The following is an 18,520-nucleotide window of genomic DNA, read 5'->3' as shown; positions in this document are numbered from 1 at the left end:
TTGGTGCCCGTTTCAATGACTCTGGGATTAGTACAGTAGTACAGCATTATGAAAAGACTAAAGGCTCTATTCAATCAGATCTGCTTTAGCCAAGGTCATTTAACTCTGTGTGCCACAGAAAGTATTTGACTCAAGTGACAAAATTAAGGAAATTAGAGGGGGGGGGATTTCGGCAAGGCCATTTTCTTTTCTTGGGCATGCTCCTGATGAGGTGACGGATGGTCTCCTGAGGGATCTCCTCCCAGACCTGGACTAAAGCATCCGCCAACTCCTGGACAGTCTGTGGTGCAACGTGGCGTTGGTGGATGGAGCGAGAGATGATGTACCAGATGTGCTCAATTGGATTCAGGTCTGGGGAACGGGCGGGCCAGTCCATAGCATCAATGCCTTCCTCTTGCAGGAACTGCTGACACACTCCAGCCACATGAGGTCTAGCATTGTCTTGCATTAGGAGGAGCCCAGGGCCAACCGCACCAGCATATGGTCTCACAAGGGGTCTGAGGATCTCATCTCGGTACCAAATGGCAGTCAGGCTACCTCTGGCGAGCACATGGAGGGCTGTGCGACCCCCCCAAAGAAATGCCACACCATGACTGACCCACCGCCAAACCGGTCATGCTGGAGGATGTTGCAGGCAGCAGAACGTTCTCCACGGCGTCTCCAGACTCTGTCACGTCTGTCATGTGCTCAGTGTGAACCTGCTTTCATCTGTGAAGAGCACAGGGCGCCAGTGGCGAATTTGCCAATCTTGGTGTTCTCTGGCAAATGCCAAACGTCCTGCACGGTGTTGGGCTGTAAGCACAACCCCCACCTGTGGACGTCGGGCCCTCATACCACCCTCATGGAGTCTGTTTCGGACCGTTTGAGCAGACACATGCACATTTGTGGCCTGCTGGAGGTCATTTTGCAGGGCTCTGGCAGTGTTCCTCCTGCTCCTCCTTGCACAAAGGCGGAGGTAGCGGTCCTGCTGCTGGGTTGTTGCCCTCCTACGGCCTCCTCCACGTCTCCTGATGTACTGGCCTGTCTCCTGGTAGCGCCTCCATGCTCTGGACACTACACTGACAGACACAGTAAACCTTCTTGCCACAGCTCGCATTGATGTGCCATCATGGATGAGCTGCACTACCTGAGCCACTTGTGTGGGTTGTAGACTCCGTCTCATGCTACCACTAGAGTGAAAGCACCGCCAGCATTTAAAAGTGACCAAAACATCAGCCAGGAAGCATAGGAACTGAAAAGTGGTCTGTGGTCCCCACCTGCAGAACCACTCCTTTATTTGGGGTGTCTTGCTAATTGCCTATAATTTCCACCTGTTGTCTATTCCATTTGCACAACAGCATGTGAAATTTGTCAATCAGTGTTGCTTCCTAAGTGGACAGTTTGATTTCACAGAGGTGTGATTGACTTGGAGTTACATTGTGTTGTTTAAGTGTTCCCTTTATTTTTTTGAGCAGTATACTTTCTGTGTGTCACACATCAGAGTCAAATACTTTATGTAGAACAAACTCCACGTCAGGATAGGAAACCGAAATGAATCGTGTATGTGTGTTATATTAAAAATAGAGGGAGTAAAATGTAGGCAAGCAATAAACATTTCAGAACAACTAGTAGTCGAATAAGACATGGGAAAGATGACGAATTTTGGCAAAGAGATTTATTTACAGACTAAAACACTTGAAACAAATAGCCAAACCGAAAACTACAGACATTACTAGTGCCTCCCCCGCGATCAAACCGCCATAAAAAATCTAATCAAACGCAGCCTAACGTGATCATTGACAGCTGCCTTGAAGGACACAAATAAAAAATGCTTTCTGCTACTAAGACCAGTGAAATGTAGGCTAAACTGACAACGGAGTGAAGAGCAGAAATCTCAACTAGCAAGCAAGTCGCAGCAATGAAGAACTGAGTGAGTGCGCGTTCACGTGACGAGGGGCGAAGAATTCTGGCAGGGAGGAGATTTTAGGGACAACACCTGTTTTATTTTTATTTTATTTTCATTCACCTTTATTTAACCAGGTAGGCTAGTTGAGAACAAGTTCTCATTTACAACTGCGACCTGGACAAGATAAAGCAAAGCAGTTTCACACATACAACACAGAGTTACACATGGAATAAACAAACATACAAACATACAGTCAAAAAGTCTATATACATTGTGTGCAAATGAGGTAACATAAGGGAGGTAAGGCAATAAATAGGCCATGGTGGCGAAGTAATTACAATATAGCAATTGAACACTGGAATGGTAGATGTGCAGAAGATGAATGTGCAAGTAGAGATACTGGGGTGCAAAGGAGCAAGATAAATAAATAAATACAGTATGGGGATGAGGTAGTTGGATGGGCTATTTACAGATGGGCTATGTACAGGTGCAGTGATCTGTGAGCTGCTCTGACAGCTGGTGCTTAAAGTTAATGAGGGAGATATGTGTCTCCAGCTTCAGTGATCTTTGCAGTTCATTACAGTCATTGGCAGCAGAGAACTGGAAGGAAAGGCAGCCAAATGAGGAATTTGCTTTGGGGGTGAACAGTGAGATATACCTGCTGGAGCGCGTGCTATGGGTGGGTGCTGCTATGGTGGCTTTACCTAGCAAAGACTTGTAGATGACCTAGAGCCAGTGAGTTTGGCAACAAGTATGAAGCGAGGGCCAGCCAACGAGAGCGTACAGGTCGCAGTGGTGGGTAGTATATGGGGCTTTGGTGACAAAACGGATGGCGCTGTGATAGACTGCATCCAATTTGTTGAGTAGAGTGTTGGAGGCTATTTTGTAAATGACATCGCCGAAGTCGAGGATCAGTGGGATGGTCAGTTTTACGAGGGTATATTTGGCAGCATGAGTGAAGGAGGCTTTGTTGCGAAATAGGAAGCCAATTCTAGATTTAATTTTGGATTGGAGATGCTTAATGTGAGTCTGCATGGAGAGTTTACAGTCTAACTAGACACCTAGGTATTTGTAGTTGTCCACATATTCTAATTCAGAACTGTCCAGAGTAGTGATTCTGGACGGGCGGGCAGGTGCAGACAGCGATCGGTTGAAGAGCATGCATTTAGTTTTACTTGCATTTAACAGCAGTTGGAGGCCACGGAAGGAGAGTTGTATGGCATTGAAGCTTGTCTGGAGTTTAGTTAACACAGTGTCCAAAGACGGGCCAGAAGTATACAAAATGACGACACGTCTGCGTAGAGGTGGATCAGAGAATCACCAGCAGCAAGAGCGACATCATTGATGTATACAGAGAAGAGAGTCGGCCCGAGAATTGAACTCTGTGGCACCCCCATAGAGACTGCCAGAGGTCCGGACAACAGGCCCTCCGATTTGACACACTGAACTTTGTCTGAGAAGTAGTTGGTGAACCAGGCGAGGCAATCATTTGAGAAGCCAAGGCTGTGGAGTCTGCCGATAAGAATGTGGTGATTGACAGAGTCGAAAGCCTTTGCCAGGTTGATGAATACGGCTGCACAGTATTGTCTTTTATCGATGGCGGTTATGATATCGTTTAGGACCTTGAGCGTGGCTGAGGTGCACCCATGACCAGCTCTGAAACCAGATTGCATAGCGGAGAAGGTACGGTGGGATTCGAAATGGTCGGTAATCTGTTTGTTAACTTGGCGTTCGAAGACCTTAGAAAGGCAGGGTAGGAGAGATATAGGTCTGTAGCAGTTTGGGTCTAGAGTGTCTCCCCCTTTGAAGAGGGGGATGACCGCGGCTGCTTTCCAATCTTTGGGAATCTCAGACGATACGAAAGAGAGGTGGAACAGGCTAGTAATAGGGGTTGCAACAATTTCGGCATATAATTTTAGAAAGAGAGGGTCCAGATTGTCTAGCCCGGCTGATTTGTAGGGGTCCAGATTTTGCAGCTCTTTCAGAACATCAGCTATCTGGATTTGGGTGAAGGAGAAATGGGGGAGGCTTGGGCGAGTTGCTGTGGGGGGTGCAGGGCTGTTGACCGGGGTAGGGGTAGCCAGGTGGAAAGCATGGCCAGCCGTAGATAAATGCTTATTGAAATTCTCAATTATCATGGATTTATCGGTGGTGACAGTGTTTCCTAGCCTCAGTGCAGTGGGCAGCTGGGAGGAGGTGCTCTTATTCTCCATGGACTTTAGTGTCCCAGAACTTTTTTGAGTTTGTGCTACAGGATGCATGGGTCATCTGTGTGTTCACCCGCACCCGCCTGCAATTGATAATAACACATATGCAACTGCCCAACTATTGGCTACGTGAAAAGTGAAAATCTGAGGCCTGCACCCGACCCTAACCCACTAATATAAAAAAAATGCGCTGTAGGCTACAGTCACAGACAGCTGACCAATTTTTGAGAGGGGATGCAGGATTTTTTTTGTTGCCTGATTTAGATAGGCCTATGTTTCCACTTATAACTTCCGAAATTTTGGTAGGCTATTTGTTAGTCAACTTGTCTATAATTAGATACATGCAGCTTCTCTTTTGTCATTACAGTTGAAGTCAGAAGTTTACATACATCGAGGTTGGAGTCATTAAAACTCGTTTTTCAACCACTCCACAGATTTCTTGTTAACAAACTATAGTTTTGGCAAGTCGGTTAAGACATCTACTTCGTGCATGACACAAGTAATTTTTCCAACAATTGTTCACAGATTATTTCATTTATAATTCATTGTATCACAATTCCAGTGGGTCAGAAGTTTACATTCAATACACTAAGTTGACTGTGCCTTTAAACAGCTTGGAAAATTCCAGAAAATGATGTAATGGCTTTAGAAGCTTCTGATAGGCTAATTTACCACATTTGAGTCAATTGGAGGTGTACCTGTGGATGTATTTCAAGGCCTACATTCAAACTCAATGCCTCTTTGCTTGACATCATGGGAAAATCAAAATAAATCAGTCAAGACCACAGAAAAAAAGATTGTAGACCTCCACAAGTCTGGTTCATCCTTGGGAGCAATTTCCAAATGCCTGGAGGTACCACGTTCATCTGTTCAAACAATAGTACACAAGTATAAACACCATGGGACCACACAGCCATCATACCGCTCAGGAAGGAGACACGTTCTGTCTCCGAGAGATGAACGTGCTTTGGTGCAAATCAATCCCAGAACAACAGCAAAGGACCTTGTGAAGATGCTGGAGGAAACAGGTACAAAGATATCTATTTCCACAATAAAACAAGTCCTTTATTGACATAACCTGAAAGGCCACTCAGCAAGGAAGAAGCCACTGCTCCAAAACCACCATAAAATAGCCAGACTACGGTTTGCAACTGCACATGGGGACAAAGATTGTACTTTTTTTGAGAAATGTCCTCTGGTCTGATGAAACAAAAATAGAACTGTTTGGCCATAATGACCATCGTTATGTTTGGAGGAAAAATGGAGAGGCTTGCAAGCCAAAGAACACCATCCCAACCGTGAAGAACGCTGGTAGCAGCATCATGTTGTGGGGGGTGCTTTGCTGCAGGAGGGACTGGTGCACTTCACAAAATAGATGGCTTCATGAGGCAGGAAAATGATGTGGATATATTGAAGCAACATCTCAAGACATCAGTCAGGAAGTTAAAGCTTGGTCGCAAATGGGTCTTCCAAATGGACAATGACTCCAAGCATGCTTCCAAAGTTGTGGCAAAATGGCTTAAGGACAACAAAGTCAAGGTATTGGAGTGGCCATCACAAAGCCCTGACCTCAGTCCTATAGAAAATGTGTGGGCAGAACTGAAATCTAGTTGACATTGGTAAAGTTCTCTGTCATCTTTGCTTCTTTTAACGAGCAAAGACGTTTAGGGAACGAGGAGAAAATGCAATTACTGAAAATGCTGAATGAAATAAATCATATTTCTCCACAAGTAGAGCCTCACAATCATCACACATTACATAGCCGGAACTGTTATCCTCTTTTACCATTTCACCAAGCATTACCTTTCGCAGCTTTTCTCTTATTTAATTAAACTCTGACATTGTCCATTTTACCTCCATAACTTTTCCTGCCCGTTCCCAATAACATTTGGCGATTGGCGTGTAGGCTATTTGGTGCGCATACAGGCACACGCTTTGATCACACCAACAGTGTTACATTTTGGTACACCAGAATTACATTCATTTCCAATGAAACGCTGCGTTTGCCATGCAGCATTGTGTTGCAGAGGCAGTTGTAGTCCGTTTGGTGTGGTGCATACATTGGATTTATCGAACATATGCGTCAAACTGTATGCGCAGACAGAAATGGTAGCAGAAAATGAATGTTGAACTTTTGTTGCATACATATCCAGATTATGCTGCGTACTATTTTGCGCAATGACACTGTCGGTGTGTACCTGAGGCTTCATCACACTGACAGTGTCATTGCACAAAATGGTACACAGCAACATTCACCTTCTGCTACCATTTCTGTCAAGCCATCACACCAAACGCACTGCAACTGCCTCCGCAACGCAATGCCGAAAAGCAAATGCAGCGTTTAATTGGAAATGAATGTAATTCTTGTGTACCAAAATTCAATGACACTGTTGGTGTGATCGCAGCGTTAAATTTAAGCTTACGCACTAATGCCAGATAGCCTAAAATAATGAAATAAAAACGTTAATGTAGCCTATAGATATAAATTGCACAAGAGTTATACATTTATGGATTTTTTTTAAAGGTATTGTTTTCTCTTTATTCAACCCTTTAACCGCAGGGATTGCGGGTTACGAGTCAACCTCCGCATCACTAAGACACACACTACATTTCCCCCTGCTGTTCATTTTTAGAATGTGTCTCTTGCGTTGAGTCTGGTATTTCATTAATTTTCTTCCCACTGACGGATGGATGGAAAGTAGGATGTGAGTTTCAATAGAGACATACATTGCATATCAGACAATTAACAAATATTTGTATGCGTATGGATCAACCATTCCTTCAGACAGTTGTCTCTTTAAAAGATAGAAAAGGTCTCAAACAGTCACTTCACTTACAGTCAATTATCATAACAGTTTAAGAAATATAAATAGCATACTCCTATATCTAAAATGACTACAGTATGACACATTAGGACTATTGTATAATTTTATCAACAGACACATACAGAAATCTCTACAGAATCATTACTTCAGACTAAAATAAACAAAGAATAAATTAGAAATATATCTCCCATCAAAAAACTTTCTGCATACCTCTTCAATGCAGACAGACATAAGGGCCTAATTTTGGCCAATTTGATTACATTCAAATACATTGTGAAGCTTTGATAGTATTCTATTAGTAGGATGTACAAATATTATAAGTAGTTCAGTACCATTTTATCAGCAGGTATAATGCAGTACTACTTGTTGTAAGCATTAATGAACCCTTTCACTGTTATATTATCAACTCATATGATATGCCTTATGAAAGTGTTACCCGTAATTCTATATCATTGACACTACAGTTACAGTACTTCAGCAGTTACAGTACTTCAGAGGTCAGTGCAGTATGGTGACACTGCGGTCAGCCACAGCAAATGCTGGCAGCAGCGGGCCACTGAAGGCGTGTCTGACCGAGTGCAACACAGCACTGGAGTCTGGGTCATAAAATACCAGGGTCTGACTAGGCCAGTCCAGGAGTAGCCCTAGACTCTTGGGCTTGTGGACCACATGCAGGGGTGTGTTCTTCCCCGCATGGCAGAAGGATAAGTCCCCATCGTATTTGGAGAGCACCCAGGACTGGACGTTGTAGCCCAGGCGGGAGTCGTTGCCCGAGCCCTTGCGCCCCATGCTGGAGTAGCATACCCCCACCTTGAAGGCCCCGCTCTCACCCATATCAATCACCCAGCTGTGGGTGCCGGAGGAGATGGCCAGGGTGCCCAGCGCATTGGGCCAGCAGTCGAAGCGCGCCGGGTCGTAGGGCGGTGACTGGCGTGACCGCTTAGGCAGGAAGGTCAGAGTGCAAAGGTCTTCTGAGAGGGAAAGTACGGAGCTGACGGTGCGCTCGTCAAATGTTAGATTTGCTGAACCATAAGCTTAAGAGAGAGAGGGAAGAGAAGAGTGTATTTTTATTCAGAATTAATTAAGCACTTATTGCCAGTTGTTCAGACACTATTAACTGCAACTATTTGAAACTACTGTATCCTGAACAACTAGAAGTTTCCCTGGCCTGTATCATGTTACCAGTTGGTCCCAGCAGTATGGCGCTGGCCCACAGGCCCCTCATGAGTTTGCTGTCACTACAGCTGGCGTTCAGGTTGAGATGGTCGGTGTCATGAGGCTCACCCACCCCCTCTGCCTCCTCAATCCTGATACACACACACACACACACACACACACACACACACCACACACACACACACCACACACACACACACACACACACACACACACCCGGCAAGTAATGTCAATCTGGCTAATGAACAACGCAGGATTGCTTCACCAAGTGGTTGAGGAAATATACATGTCAAAACAGAATATTTACCTCTCAGCTATTTCCTGGCCAGAGGTCTGAAACACAAGAGAGCATCAACGATCATTTACAGCAATCAAGTGTATCATTATTAACATCATCATCGTTTGCACCACCATCACCACTCTTGTTCGCCACCTATTGTTTAATCCTTCTATCTTCCACATCTATACACTCCCGCGTCCCACCCTCTATTGTTGCTCTAAATAATTTAGAAACACCCTGGAATGCTGATGCTATGTATTAGGATGCTGTGAAGCCACCGGTCAGCCATTTTGGTACTCCCCAGTAAGAGCAGTTCTCCAAAGGAATGTATGGAATATCATGTAAAAGTATGCCTTAAAGGAGCAATCTGCAGTAGCTACATTCATTTTTGGACTTATAAATTAATGATTTGTACCCATTGATTCTTGAAGAATATAACTTAAATGCCTCATGAGCTTACTTCAACTTGTCGTACCTCATGAATACCCAAAATATAAGCTTGTTTTACTCCAATGTTTGTCAACAAAGTGAATGTAAACAAACACTGTATAGCTGCAAAACATAGTTAAAACTATCCTTTTTATATAATTGACGTTGAGTACAATGGTGGGTGAGTGACAAGATTGAGGCACTGTGGCTTCAACACAGCACCCCCTATGAGTCATCTAGTGTGTATTTATTTTATTTGACCTTTATTTAATCAGGTAGGCCAGTTGAGAACAAGTTCTCATTTACAACTGCGACCTGGCTAAGACAAAGAAAAGAAGTGCGACACAAACAACAATAGAGTTACACATGGAATGAACAAACATGCAGTCAATAATACAATAGAAAAAGTCTATATACAGTGTGTGAAAATGAGGTAACATAAGGGAGGTAAGGTAATAAATAGGCCATAGTGGTGAAATAATTACAATATAGCAATTAAAACACTGGCGTGCTAGATGTGCAGAAGATAAGTGTGCAAGTAGAGATACTGGGGTGCAAAGGAGCAAAATAAATAAAATAAATAACAGTATGGGGATGAGGTAGTTGGACGGGCTATTTATAGATGGGCTATGTACAGGTGCAGTGATCTGTGAGCTGCTCTGACAGCTGGTGCTTAAAGTTAGTGAGGGAGATATGAGTCTCCAGCTTCAGTGATTTTTGCAGTTCGTTCCAGTCATTGGCAGCAGAGAACTGGAAGGAAAGGAGGCCAAAGGAGAAATTGGCTTTGGCGGTGACCAGTGAGATATACCTGCTGGAGCGCGTGCTACGCGTGGATGCTGCTATGGTGACCAGTGAGCTAAGATAAGGCGGGGCTTTACCTAGCAAAGACTTGTAGATGACCTGGAGCCAGTGGGTTTGGCGATGAATATGAAGCGAGGGCCAGCCAGCGAGGGCCAGCCAACGAGAGCGTACAGGTCGCAGTGGTGGGTAGTATATGGGGCTTTGGTGACAAAACGGATAGCAATGTGATAGCAAATTGGATGCAGTCTGAGTAGAGTGTTGGAGGCTATTTTGTAAATGACATCGCCGAAGTCAAGGATCGGTAGGATAGTCCGTTTTACGAGGGTATGTTTGGCAGCATGAGTGAAGGAGGCTTTGTTGCGAAATAGGAAGCCGATTCTAGATTTAATTTTGGATTGGAGATGCTTAATGTGAGTCTGGAAGGAGAGTTTACAGTCTAACCAGACACCCTGGTATTTGTAGTTGTCCACATATTCTAATTCAGAACCGTCCAGAGTAGTGATGCTGGACGGGCGGGCAGATGCAGGCAGCGATCGGGTGAAGAGCATGCATTTAGTTTTACTTGCATTTAAGAGCAGTTGGAGGCCACGGAAGGAGAGTTGTATGGAATTGAAGCTTGTCTGGAGGTTAGTTAACACAGTGTCCAAAGAAGGGCCAGAAGTATACAAAATGGTGTCGTCTGCGTAGAGGTGGATCAGAGAATCACCAGCAGTAAGAGCGACATCATTGATGTATACAGAGAAGAGAGTCGGCCCGAGAATTGAACTCTGTGGCACCCCCATAGAGACTGCCAGAGGTCCAGACAACAGGCCCTCCGATTTGACACACTGAACTTTGCCTGAGAAGTAGTTGGTGAACCAGGCGAGGCAGTCATTTGAGAAACCAAGGCTGTGGAGTCTGCCGATAAGAATGTGGTGATTGACAGAGTCGAAAGCCTTGGCTAGCTCGATGAATACAGTTGCACAGTATTGTCTCTTATCGATGGCGGTTATGATATCATTTAGGACCTTGAGCGTGGCTGAGGTGCACCCATGACCAGCTCAGAAACCAGATTGCATAGCAGAGAAGGTACGGTGGGATTCGAAATGGTCGGTGATCTGTTTGTTAACTTGGCGTTCGAAGACCTTAGAAAGGCAGGGTAGGATAGATATAGGTCTGTAGCAGTTTGGGTCTAGAGTGTCTCCCCCTTTGAAGAGGGGGATGACCGCGGCTGCTTTCCAATCTTTGGGAACCTCAGATGATACGAAAGAGAGATTGAACAGGCTAGTAATAGGGGTTGCAACAATTTCGGCATATAATTTTAGAAAGAGAGGGTCCAGATTGTCTAGCCCGGCTGATTTGTAGGGGTCCAGATTTTGCATCTCTTTCAGAACATCAGCTATCTGGATTTGGGTGAAAGAGAAATGGCAGAGGCTTGGGCAAGGTGCTGTGGGGGGGTGCAGGGCTGTTGACCGGGGTAGGGGTAGCCGGGTGGAAAGCATGGCCAGCCGTAGAAAAATGCTTCTTGAAATTCTCAATTATCATGGATTTATCGGTGGTGACAATGTTTCCTAGCCTCAGTGCAGTGGGGAGCTGGGAGGAGATGCTCTTATTCTCCATGGACTTTACAGTGTCCCAGAACCTTTTGGAGTTTGTGCTACAGGATGCAAATTTCTGTTTGAAAAAGCTAGCCTTTGCTTTCCTAACTGCCTGTGTATATTGGTTCCTAACTTCCCTGAAAAGTTGCATATCACGGGGGCTATTCGATGCTAATGCAGTACGCCACAGGATGTTTTTGTGCTGGTCAAGGGCAGTCAGGTGTGGAGTGAACCAAGGGCTATATCTGTTCCTGGTTCTACATTTTTTGAATGGGGCATGGTTATTCAAGATGGTGAGGAAAGCACTTTTAAAGAATAACCAGGCATCCTCTACTGTCGGAATGAGGTCAATATCCTTCCAGGATACCCGGGCCAGGTCGATTAGTAAAGCCTGCTCGCTGAAGTGTTTAGGGAGCGTTTGACAGTGATGAGGGGTGGTCGTTTGACCGCAGACCCATTACGGACGCAGGCAATGAGGCAGTGATCGTTGAGATCCTGGTTGAAGACAGCAGAGGTGTATTTGGAGGACAGGTTGGTTAGGATGATCTCTATGAGGGTGCCCGTGTTTACGGATTTGGGGTTGTACCTGGTAGGTTCATTGATCATTTGTGTGAGATTGAGAGCATCAAGTTTAGATTGTAGGATGGCCGGGGTGTTAAGCATGTCCCAGTTTAGGTCACCTAACGGCACGAGCTCTGAAGATAGATGGGGGGCAATCAATTCACATATGGTGTCCAGGGCATAGCTGGGGGCAGAAGGTGGTCTATAGCAAGCGGCAACAGTGAGAGACTTGTTTCTGGAAAGGTGGATTTTTAAAAGTAGAAGCTCAAATTGTTTGGGCACAGACCTGGATAGTAAGACAGAACTCTGAAGGCTAACTCCGCCCCCTGTGGCAGTTCTATCTTGTCGGAAAATGTTATAGTTAGGGATGGAAATTCCAGGGTTTTTGGTAGTCTTCCTAAGCCAGGATTCAGACACGGCTAGGACATAAGGGTTGGCAGAGTGTGCTAAAGCAGTGAATAAAACAAACTTAGGGAGGAGGCTTCTAATCTTAACATGCATGAAATCAAGTTGTCACGTCCTGTCTAGTAATAGGGATTTTTTGTTATTGTAGTTTGGTCAGGACGTGGCAGAGGGTATTTGTTTTATGTGGTTCGGGGGTTATGTGTATGTAGAGGTGTGTTTTATTTATGTGTTCCGGGGTTTTGGTGTATGTTCTTGTTTTGGTATTCTAGGTTTTTCTAGTTTTAAAAATGTCTTTGTTGGTCTGTGTGGCTCTCGATCAGGAACAGCTGTACATCGTTGTTCCTGATTGAGAGTCATATATAGGGAGCTTGTTTTCACCTGGTTGATTGTGGGTAGTTGTATTTGCACTGCTGTTGTTTAGCCTGCAAATCTGTTAGCTGTCGTTCTTTGTTTATTGTTTTTTCCGTGTTCGCTATAATAAATATAATTATGAGCACGCAACCCGCTGCGCCTTGGTCTCTACATTACGACACCCGTGACAGAACTACCCACCAACCACGGACCAAGCAGCGGGGAAAGGAGCAGCAGGAGAAGAATTATATGGACTATCTGGAAACCTGGACATGGGAGGAAATTCTGGACGGGGCTGGACCTTGGCATCAGGCTGGGGAATACCGTCGCCCACTGGAGGAAATAGAGGCAGCCAAGGCGGAACGGCGCCGGTATGAGGCATTGTACGCGCCGATGGGGAAGCCGGAGAGGCACCCCCAAGAATTGTTTTTGGGGGGCACATGGGTAGTTTGGCTGGGCCAAGGATGAGCCCTAAGCCAGCTCTCCGTGGTTATTATGGTGAACATATGGAGTGGAGAGCGCCGAGGTATGCTGAAGTGCGCACGATCTCGCCCATACGCACGCACAGTCCGGTGCGAGTGATCCCAGCCCCTCGCAAGTGCCGTGCTAGAGTGGGCATCCAGCCTGGTAGGAGGATGCCTGCGCAGCGCATTTGGTCACCGGTGCGCCTCCTAGGTCCAGGCTTCCCTACGCCCGCTCTACGCACGGCATCCATCAGGCCCCTGCACAGCCCAGTTCGCCCTGTGCCAGCACTTCGCTTGTGCAGGGCTACTAGTTCCATCCTGCCAGGACAGGTTGTGCAGGAGGTGCGATCGAGACCGCCAGTGCATCTCCACGGCCCGGTATATCCAGTACCGGCACCACGCACCAGGCCTCCAGTACGTCAGCCCAATCCTATTCAGCCTGTTCCCGCTCCTCACACTAGCCTTGAAGTGTGTGTCTCCAGTCTGATACCTCCAGTACCAGCCCCACGCACTAGGCTTGCAGTGCGTCAGCTCAGTCTCGAGCTTCCGACGACAGTGCCCCGTCCAGAGTGTCTGATGACAGTGCCCCGTCCAGAGTGTCCGACGACAGTGCCCCGTCCAGAGTGTCCAGTACCCCATCCAGAGTATCCGGCAACAGTACCCCGTCCAGAGTATCCGGCAACAGTACCCCGTCCAGAGTATCCGGCAACAGTGTATAGTCCGGAACCGAGGGAGAAGGCCTACGGTCCGGAACCGAGTGAGACGGCCTACGGTCCGGAACCGAGTGAGACGGCCTACGGTCCGGAACCGAGTGAGACGGCCTACGGTCCGGAACCGAGCGAGACGGCCTACGGTCCGGAGCCGAGCGAGTCTGGCTACGGTCCGGAACCGAGCGAGTCTGCCTACTGTCCGGAACCGAGCGAGTCTGCCTACGGTCCGGGACCGAGCGAGTCTGCCTACGGTCCGGGACCGAGCGAGTCTGCCTACAGTCCGGGACCGAGCGAGTCTGCCTACAGTCCGGGACCGAGCGAGTCTGCCTACAGGCCAGAGCTCCTAGAGTCATCCTACAGTCCGGAGCTTCCAGAATCGCTCTACAGTCCAGAGCTCCGAGAGTACAGTCCAGGGTCTACAGGGACACAAGTCAGGCCGAGGTATTTGGGAGGAGTGGACTGGTCAGGGAGTGGTTTTAGGCCCGAGCCTAAGCCACCTCCACTGTAGGAGGTTTGGGGAGAGGGGGTGTAGCACAGAAGCCGTCGTTGACGGCAGCCACCCTCCCTTCCCTCCCTTTAGTTAGGGGTTTCTTTTTTATTTATTTTTTAGGTGCATACGGGGTCTGCACCTTTGGGGGGGGGGGGGGGTGGGTTAATTTCACGTCCTGACCAGTAAAAGGGATTTTTTTGTTATTGTAGTTTGGTCAGGACATGGCAGAGGGTATTTGTTTTATGTGGTTCGGGGGTTATGTGTATGTAGAGGGGTGTTTTATTTATGTGTTCCGGGGTTTTGGTATTCTAGGTTTTTCTAGTTTGTATATTTCTTTGTTGGTCTGTGTGGCTCTCGATCAGGAACAGCTGTGCATCGTTGTTCCTGATTGAGAGTCATATATAGGGAGCTTGTTTTCACCTGGTTGATTGTGGGTAGTTGTATTTGCACTGCTGTTGTTTAGCCTGCAAATCTGTTAGCTGTCGTTCTTTGTTTATTGTTTTTTCCGTGTTCGCTATAATAAATATAATTATGAGCACGCAACCCGCTGCGCCTTGGTCTCTACATTACGACACCCGTGACACAAGGCTTTTACGGTTACAGAAGTGAACAAATTAGAGCGCCTGGGGAATGGGAGTGGAGCTAGGCACTGCAGGGCCTGGATTCACCTCTACATCGCCAGAGGAACAGAGGAGGAGTAGGATAAGGGTACGGTTAAAAGCTATGAGAACTGGTCGTCTAGTATGTTCGGAACAGAGAGTAAAAGGAGCAGGTTTCTGGGCACGGTAGAATAGATTCAAGGCATAATGTACAGAAAAAAGTATGGTAGGATGTGAATACAGTGGAGGTAAACCTATGCATTGAGTGACGATGAGAGAGATATTGTCTCTAGAAACATAATTTAAACCAGGTGAGGTCACCGCATGTGTGGGAAGTGGAACTAAAGGGTTAGCTAAGGCGTATTGAGCAGGGCTAGAGGCTACAGTGAAATAAGGCAATAATTACTAACCAAAACAGCCATGGACAAGGCATATTGACATTAGGGAGAGGCATGCGTGGCCGAGTGATCAATTGGGTCCAGTGAGTAGCTGGGCGAGCTGGAGACTTGGCAATTCAGACAGCTAGCGGGCCGGGGCTAGCAGAAGTGCCTTAGAGGGACGTCGCGACGGAAGAAGTCAGTTGTAGCCCCAGTGTATATATAAATCTTTGGTCTCTCCCTCCCTTCCTGTACCCATCTCCCTTACTCACTGCCAGCTGTATGTCCGGTGTGTTTGTGAGGGTGTGCACCAGACGTGTGCGTGTCTGTGTGAGCATAGCCAGGGCCTGGCCCCAGTGGGCTCTCTGGGTGAGGAGGCACTGCTCCACCCTCTCCTCCTCCCTCTGCACCGCTTCCAACAGCCGCTGTTCCTCCTCCTCCACCGCCTCCCTCACCACACTGAGCTGGGCCACCACTTGCTCCCGAGCCCCGCTCGCCTCTACCTGCATGGACACACAGCAGAGGGCATAGGGGACACAGCAAAAAGATTTGATGGAATCCATTAGATATCTGTGTGTAGAGCTTGCGATTCCGAAGCTGTATGTAGTGTAAGCACATAAGGGACTGAGTGTGAGTGTCACAGGGCTGCTCACCTGCAGTGCCCGCTCTTTAGCAGTCAGGGTCTGGTTGATAAAGCGCTCGATGCGCTGGGCCTGCAGCTGCATTTTCTCACATATGTCAACCAGTTGGTTCTGTTCCGGACAACACACACACACACACACACATTCAGTGACTGGCATAAAAAAAGACTAGTGTTGGACTTGAAAACCACAGAGCTGATCAGGTATATTTTCAAAAGCAGGGACCCCTATCCTGATAAGCCTATTCCTGTAGTGCTGAACTGCCATCACCAACATGTCATTGTGTATCCTGAAATAGAAAATAATTTAGAAGAGCACTGATGATAATTGATGCTGCCTCTTCCCAACAGCTTGAAATTCTTGTCTCCTCACATCCCATGACACATCAACAGGGGCAACTCCTCAGTCTGGTGTGAGATAAGTGTGGCACACCCTACACACCCACCAGGCATGTGAACACACACTTTCGAAACACAAACCAGACGGCCCTTTGCACTGTAGTACCCCAGGTAACCAAAGGTATACTCAGTTTGCCTGTTGCATTCTCACTCCTAACTCTAGGAAAACAAAGTCTCCTGGCCCCATTCACTGTGACAAAGGTCCATATGATGCACAATATGCAGCTTAAATGTAACTGCTCAAAAAGGACATGGTGTTATTAATAGGTGGTATATTCTAATGGTATTACTACATGAGACTACATCTGGATAATATAATTCCAGGAAAAGTCTGGGCACTCACCCTGACGGCTGTCACTCTGCTGGCCAGGGGTGTCACTGTGTGGCCCTGGCAGGATCCCACTATGGTGCAGTGCAAGCATATGAGTTTCTGCTCGGAGCTGCAGAACCAGTCCAGGTCTGATTCATGTTCCATGCAAAGTTCCGATTCACCTGAGAATATACCGGATTCTGAGTCGGAGGTGGTCACCACTGATGTAGCAGCAGCCTTTCTAGACAACCTGGAGACGACTTTAGCTGACTGAGTTTCATGTTGGTGTACATCCAACGAGAAGAAAATCGGCTGTTGTAAATCCATATTAAAGTCTCCCGAACTTTCTCGAACTTCCACTCCAGTGTCTGGGTCGTCTCGCAAAGACACAGGTGTCAAATCACATGATTCTGGCTCCGCGCTCATGGCACGTCAAATAGCCTACTAGGCTAATAGCAATAGTACGCGACAGGTGGCTTCAGTAGCCAATCTACTGCAGTTATAACACAGGTGTATCAAGGTATGAACACGGAAGTAACACTTACACTAGAGCTGAAAAGCAAGTTTAGCAACAACTGCAACAACGGGGCAGTGTCAATGAAAACGATTTTTGTTCGGATGTTATTGGCTATCATTGATTTTATGCTACCTCCTTTACCTGTATGATGACAATGTTTCGATGTTGTAATTTGACCTCACAACATCCTATATCGCAATGACCCTCTCTAGTCGAATTGTAGGTTTACGTTGATTTGATTTATTAGGATCCCCATTAGCCGACGCCAATGGCGACAGCTAGTCTTACTGGGGTACGACACATAACGAAAAATACATTCTAAAAAGACAACAATTTACATAAAACAAATTTAAAGAGGAGGACGACTGTATGGACATTATATCTGAATGGCCGACTGACGTGAATCTCCTCTTGAAACAGATTGAAATATGGGACCAATGACGTCTCAGAAAACCTTTATGATATTTTAGCTTTCAGTTAAAAAACCTACATGATATTTTAGCTTTACATATATTATAGTTTAGTATAGGCTAAATAGTCCGACAATAGTTGGAGCTATATATTTGAATATTGTATAATTCAATTAAACAAAATAAGCCTACATTTAGCGTCGGCTATCCCGGAATGGTATAGGCTAGGCCTAAATGCCAATGATGAAAGTGTATTTTGAGACTCTTGTGCCACGTTCAAAACAACTGGGAACTCGGATAACTACGACTGGTAAAAATCGATTTGAACCGTCATCCAACTCGGAATTACAATTTGGGAATTCGGCCCTCTTTCTAGAGACGCGACTATCTGACCTGAAGGTCACTGACGTCACGATTTGACGTCGTATTTTCCGAGTTCCCAATTGTTTTGAATGCGGCAACATGACCGAGTTTATTACTTGCAATTCAGAATTGGATGACCATTCAAAGTCCGTGCTTAATTTTTTTCAGTTTCCATTTGTCGTGAACGCACTGAAGTCGGAGATTCCTGAGTTCCCAGTTGTTTTTAAACGCAGCAATATGCACATGACTGATTATACTCGGGGTCGTTCACTTCATGTCCGAAACTCTGATAGGACTACCTGGAGTTTCTGATTTGGGAAGTATCAGAATAAACCAATAGGAAGCTCTATGCAAATAATTTACGTTAATTTTAACTCGGAGGTTCAGAGTTTCCAACTTGATTTCAACGTGGCATTAGAACGTTTTATAAAATAAATTGCGTACTGTATTTTATAAAATAAATTGCGTACCCTATTTTATAAAATAAATTGCGTACCGTAAACCCCACAGTAAACGTGTAGGTCTAATCTAGGTTTCTAGCCTATGCCTAGCACCTTTGGCCATTTTAATTAGGCCTAAATAAACTTAACATCAAATGTATTTAAAGTGCAATTTCAGAGATACATTTCCATTGACGGAAATAAAATGCACAAAAAGGGAAAGGGGGATAAAAACTGTTGCATTAAAAAATGTAATCGTTTTTATTTTGAAGGAGGAAACAGACAACCACCTGTCTGGTGGACT

At 46.0% G+C, this 18,520-nt stretch overlaps 1 protein-coding gene across 1 annotated transcript; it reads right to left on the bottom strand.

Annotated features, from left to right (window-relative positions):
• Positions 1 to 7,006: 7,006 nt before the first annotated feature.
• bspry (B-box and SPRY domain containing) lies at positions 7,007 to 17,590 on the bottom strand. The gene is made up of 6 exons (XM_014135147.3): positions 16,520 to 17,590; positions 15,791 to 15,889; positions 15,410 to 15,640; positions 8,401 to 8,426; positions 8,100 to 8,224; positions 7,007 to 7,951 (listed from the first exon to the last, which is right to left on the bottom strand). The coding sequence occupies exons 1-6, from the start codon at positions 16,910 to 16,912 to the stop codon at positions 7,416 to 7,418; spliced, it is 1,410 nt and encodes a 469-aa protein (XP_013990622.1). The 5' UTR covers positions 16,913 to 17,590; the 3' UTR covers positions 7,007 to 7,415.
• Between the last annotated feature and the right edge of the window lie 930 nt (positions 17,591 to 18,520).

Source organism: Salmo salar, chromosome 01, assembly GCF_965601325.2.
Source record: "Salmo salar chromosome 01, fSalSal1, whole genome shotgun sequence".
Classification (NCBI taxonomy): domain Eukaryota; kingdom Metazoa; phylum Chordata; class Actinopteri; order Salmoniformes; family Salmonidae; genus Salmo; species Salmo salar.
The sequence above is the reverse complement of the archived record's forward strand: the minus strand, read 5'-3'. Positions and strand labels throughout refer to the sequence as shown.

Excerpts from the sequence above, each read along its gene's own strand:
- bspry (XM_014135147.3), bottom strand. The coding sequence starts at position 16,912 with ATGAGCGCGGAGCCAGAATCATGTGATTTGACACCTGTGTCTTTGCGA. Across the intron at positions 15,641-15,790 it reads CTAAAGAGCGGGCACTGCAG|GTAGAGGCGAGCGGGGCTCG; the intron begins GTGAGCAGCCCT and ends GTGTCCATGCAG. Across the intron at positions 8,427-15,409 it reads CACCGGACATACAGCTGGCA|ACCTCTGGCCAGGAAATAGC; the intron begins GTGAGTAAGGGA and ends CTTGTGTTTCAG.